Raw genomic sequence first — 5,242 nt, 5'->3', positions numbered from 1 at the left:
AACAAAAACCCTTCCCTATCTCTAAAACCCGAGTTGGCCTTTCCCTACGATACCGACGACCAAAAAGTAGTCCAAGAAGAAGAAGAAGAAGATCGATTCGCCACCACACGCACCAACCATGAGCTCGTTCAACGGAAACATGGACAACCTCCTACTCCAAACCCTACTCGGCCGCCTCCAAATCCGCCCCCCAAACTCCCCTTTCCTCTCTCAATCCCTAGACGACCTCCTCTTCAAATCCGACGACACCGACAACGACGACGACGACGAAGACCTCGATCCCCACAACAATCTCGAACGAGAAGAAGCCAAGCTTGAAAAAGAGCTGATCCGCGTCATCGTCTCGGGTCGAATCGACTCTCTCAAGCCCAATTCGGGTCAAGCCGTGACGGTCAACGAGCACCACATCTGCGTTGGGTTTCACGAGGACGAGGAGTCGGATTATCGTGTGTGGGAGTGGCATGGGCATATCATGCTTTTCGATGAGGAGAACGGGTACACTCCTGAGTATATCTACGGGAATTACTTCGAGAGGTTGCCTGTGAAGTTGCTGCCGAGTCGCGGTGTGTGGAAGGAGGTGAAAGAGGAGGTGGAGGAGGTGGAGAGTTTGGGTGGTTTGAGAGAGTTGATTGATGGTGGAGATGGTGATCGTGGTAGGGTTCTTCACAGGAACGTCAACATCGGTTCCTCAAGGTTTGTGATTAAAGTTTTGGGTCATGTATAGAGGATGAGTTTAGTCAGAGATAGAACAAGGCTCATATGTTTGGGATGATTGTTTGTTATTAGTTTAGTCATAAAACGGATACATGCTTGGTTAGCTACCTCAAATTTACCCTCAAGGTCAAAGCCTGTAGCTTTCTGAGTGTTTGATCATTTCCTGCAGTGCACATGCTGTTTCTTGAATGTAGTTGTAGGGTAGTCAAGTGTTTTGGTTATGGTTGTTGCCTATGTGACTCGAATATGGTCATGGTCAGGACACACCGGTGTTATATATGATCAATTAATTATTTTCAGATAATGTTAGAATCTTTGCAAGTTTTCTTGACATTGTATGCCTGCCATGTATGATCAAAATCCATGTTATACACTCATTCATAGTTTCGTTTATTGCAATCTGGTTATGTTCTTTCAAAGGCTGCGTTTATTACTTCGCTTGGCTTTACTGCTGCTTACGCAAATTAGTTCACAATGTGAATAATGACACTTGGTCAATTGCTTTCTTACACAGTTCGCTACAGTTCTCTGGTGGTATTATCTTGCCAAGAAAACAATATTTGATGATCTATAATTTCTCTAGTACTATGTCCAAGAACCTTAGATGTCAATGTTTTATAAATCTTCATATGATGGCCATAGATGTCCAGGTATATTACATTCCTTAATGGAAGTTCTAAGAAAGTAACCCATTAGAGTTGCTGTGTGATAATCTAGTCTACAGTGCAGTTCATCACCATTTTTTCAAAGTATCTGTTAATTTATAACTTTGTTTCACTTTAGATTTTTACTGCACCTTTATTGTTTGTGTTTAGATATCGCAAAAGATTGAATCCATTTACATGGTTCTTGTTGAATTGGCAGGGCCTAATTCCTAGGAGCGGTTTGGCAGGGAGAGGTCACATTGCTCGGGAAGATTTCAGTCAGATATGTGTGGACAGACAACTCAGGACAAAAAAAAGAATAACGCGTTGGTGAAGTCACGGATTCTGTTCCGTTCTATTTAAACCAGTAAACCCATGGGTGAAAATCACCTGAAGTTGTTTCTTCTCCAAATTTACAATACATGTTGGTGAACAGAGCAAAGATTAATTACACATGATTATGGTCATTGAACTTTCCCCTTGTTTGGTTTTGTATGCTCTTTGTCTTGATGAATCGCTCATTTTTCAATACTGCTGCAGCTGAACTGTAATTTCGGTTTCCTCTACAAGGGTGATATATGAGAAGATGGTAAGACACTAAAAAAAAATGTAATTAGTGCAAAACGAAGATGTTACCACATTAATAATGGCCCGGCAGTTCGTGGATCGTCATAAAACAGAAGCCCATCAAGATGTTAGAGCCCATGAGCTTGACCAAAAAAAAAAGCTATGAGAGATCTTGTCCGTTCATTCAAAGTCTTCAGATCTAGGCCACGTCACCAATCCGCGTGCCGCACAGATAACCAATAAGAGCGAGCAGAAGCTTATATATAAGAAAATCTGTTCCTCAACTAATTTCAATCACAGACGCATCTTTCCATTAAACAATTCACCCTCTCTTCACCAAACTCATCGATCGATAATGGCACCCAAGGCGGCAGAGAAGAAACCGGCGGAGAAGAAGCCAGCTGAGAAATCCCCGGCCGAGAAGCGTCCAAAGGCGGAGAAGAAGATCTCAAAAGAAGGAGGAAGCGACAAGAAGAAGAAGAAGGTGAAGAAGAGCGTTGAGACGTACAAGATCTACATCTTCAAGGTCCTCAAGCAGGTTCACCCCGACATCGGAATCTCGGGTAAAGCGATGGGGATCATGAACAGTTTCATCAACGACATATTCGAGAAACTGGCGCAGGAATCATCGAAGCTCGCTAGGTACAACAAGAAGCCGACCATTACATCGAGGGAGATCCAGACGGCGGTTAGGCTTGTATTGCCCGGAGAACTCGCGAAACACGCCGTCTCTGAGGGGACCAAGGCGGTTACGAAATTCACAAGCACTTAGGGATTTAAATGTTTAGGTTTAATTGTTGTTTGGTTGATGAATCGATTGTATTCGGTTAGTGAGATCATTTGAATGAACAGGTTTCTTTTTAATGAATAACGATTCTCTATCAATATGATTCACATTTAATTCTACAGTTACGTGATTAATATCCCAAGAAAAAATCTTGTGCTGTTCTTGGGGTTGTTTCATGATCCTCGGTAATTGTTTGAACAGACCACATAATATTTTGGGATATTTTGTTGACCAGTCTTTTCGTCGTTAGATCCATCTTCTAAAATAAGTTTTGTTTGTTCCTGGGTTTTGGCCTTTTTGGATATGGTGAATTTGATTCCTAGTTTTGATTAAAGGACTTAAAGTGTTTCTCTGCCTGTGATTGATTGTCCTTGTGATTCACAAATATCTCCTTCGTTGAATTTTTATCTGCCTGGTTTATGTCTGAATCGGTATTCTTAGTTGGAGCTCCCTGCCTTAGCTAATCGAAGAAGAAGCTCATAATCTCTCTTTGTCCGGACACTTGGCCAGTGATCGGTCTTTTCTTGTTTTTGATGTTTCGGGTGCTTGTTCTGCGAAGTAAAAGGTATTTATAAGAATGCGTGTTGGCAATAGTGTGACTTATTGTTTCTGGTGTATCATTGTGTTTATGTTTGTTTCATCTCGAGCCTCACCTTTGCTTTCGTTTGGTGGTTCTTCTTGCTTCAAGCTTGTTATTTTGGAATGAGGGTTAAGCAAGAGAGTCATATTTTCTCCATACAGTTTGTGCTAGCCCGGAAATCATCTCTCAACTTTATAAAATATTCTAAACGGAAGAATTGAGTGGAGACCATTGGAATTGTCTCAGCGTACTTGTATGGAGATCGCAAGTAGTGCCTCTTTTGGTTACAAACTTTGCTAACTGAGGAAGTTGGAGTTTGAAAAAGAGATGCCATGGAACTGGTCCACAAAAACCAGTATGTTGGTTGGACCTTTTCTTAATATTGATTGTTGTTTGTTTTTTTTGCTCGTTTGAAGTTATTTATATCCCTTTGAGTAATTGCTAATATTCTTTTGAGTTTGTACTTTCAGAACTTTAAAGATTGAATTAAACAGTGTTTAAAAAGGTTAAAGTTCCTAACAAGAGACTGGTTCCTGGTCCAATCTCACTATTTTATCAACTCCAGTCTCTAGCATGTGTGTTCATACCGCCATGAAGTTCCTTTTCTTAAACTCCAGCATGTGTGTTTGAAAGTTATTTTTGTTCTTAGAGCATCTTAAAAAAGGAACTTTGTTTTGAAGTTTCCAAAACTCTCCAAAATCAAAACTTCAAACTCAACTTCAAAACTATTTATATTTTAATCCTTATACTTATCATAACTAATTTGAATTCATAAAACTTTTGTAAATAACTAACACATATTGACTAATATTAAACTTCAAAGTTAATACCATATTATTTCATAAAATGATTTTTGTAATGCATATATGATCTATTAGTGCATTTCGAAGTAAAAATGACTCTTCTTATTTTTACTTTTTAGATTACGAGCTAAAAGTTGTTGAGATTGGATAATATTGATACTTGTAAATACATTAGATCGAAACAAAAAAAAGTAAAATAGAAACATAAAATATTGCTAAAAGACTAATTTTTTTTCGAGATATTAATACTCGTGAATATATTCGATATGAACAAGAAAGAATTGTACGAAAAAGACATCAAAAACAATAACAACAACAACAACCATCTTCAGTTACACAAAAAAATTTGGACAATATTTAAAAATTTGAAGGTTACGGATCAAACTTACCTAACTATTAGTGTTGTTGTAATATTTAAATCTGTGTAATAGTTATGTTTTCATGTAATTTTTAAAAATCTTTTTGTTAATTTTTTTTGTATATTATTTTTTTCTAAATCTAGCTTAAAATATTTTAAATCTTATTTTAAAGTATTGTTTAGTTTTATGTTTAAAATTTAAAATCTGTAAACAAAATTTAAATATTTATGAGATATATTTTTTTAAAAATTAAAATAATAAACGAGAAAATATTTATGAATCATAAAAGTGATGTGTGATTGTAGGGACCAAAATGTAAATAAAAATATGAAACTTCAAATTTAAAGTTTTTAGTAGTGAAACTTGAAATATAAAGTTTCACTTCTCAAAACTTCAAATTTGAAGTTATAGAGTGTCTTTTGGAGATACTCTTACTCAAATTCTTTTGGTGTACAAACACCTCATTGACAATACTTTTTTTATCCATAGAAAAAATTACCAGAAAACTCTTTGAACTCGTTCTTGGATGGTTGTCGGATGATAAGTTAATAACTAAGCTCTAACAAATTATTCTTTTGTTCGATTGAAAAAGAGTTAAATTTCTTAAATAGAGAAAAGAGAGAAATGTGACGTTTAGAGATTACCTAATTAGAATTTTGGTAAAAGAAAGTTTTTAAAATTTTCACTTTTTAAGTTTGAATAAATAATAAAAAATGGACTCATTTATTGTGTTATGGATGTTAAAAAGGTGATAAAAATGATAATTTTAGCACCGGCTTAAACCATTG

At 36.6% G+C, this 5,242-nt stretch overlaps 2 protein-coding genes across 2 annotated transcripts; both read left to right on the top strand.

Moving 5' to 3' along the window:
• On the top strand, positions 1-1,825 carry LOC106445554. The gene is made up of 2 exons (XM_013887132.3): positions 1-693; positions 1,579-1,825. The coding sequence occupies exons 1-2, from the start codon at positions 119-121 to the stop codon at positions 1,583-1,585; spliced, it is 582 nt and encodes a 193-aa protein (XP_013742586.2). The 5' UTR covers positions 1-118; the 3' UTR covers positions 1,586-1,825.
• A 378-nt stretch (positions 1,826-2,203) lies between these two features.
• LOC106445555 (histone H2B.8-like) lies at positions 2,204-2,810 on the top strand. Its single transcript, XM_013887133.3, has one exon. It carries the CDS (start codon positions 2,281-2,283, stop codon positions 2,695-2,697), a length of 417 nt encoding a protein of 138 aa, XP_013742587.1. The 5' UTR covers positions 2,204-2,280; the 3' UTR covers positions 2,698-2,810.
• Positions 2,811-5,242: the final 2,432 nt, after the last annotated feature.

Source organism: Brassica napus, chromosome A4 (genome assembly GCF_020379485.1).
Source record: "Brassica napus cultivar Da-Ae chromosome A4, Da-Ae, whole genome shotgun sequence".
NCBI classification, from domain to species: domain Eukaryota; kingdom Viridiplantae; phylum Streptophyta; class Magnoliopsida; order Brassicales; family Brassicaceae; genus Brassica; species Brassica napus.
Note: the sequence above shows the minus strand (reverse complement) of the source record. Positions and strands in the feature narration are given on the sequence as shown.

Bases quoted from the DNA above. Each gene is read 5' to 3' on its own strand.
- LOC106445554 (XM_013887132.3), top strand. From the start codon at position 119: ATGAGCTCGTTCAACGGAAACATGGACAACCTCCTACTCCAAACCCTA.
- LOC106445555 (XM_013887133.3), top strand. From the start codon at position 2,281: ATGGCACCCAAGGCGGCAGAGAAGAAACCGGCGGAGAAGAAGCCAGCT.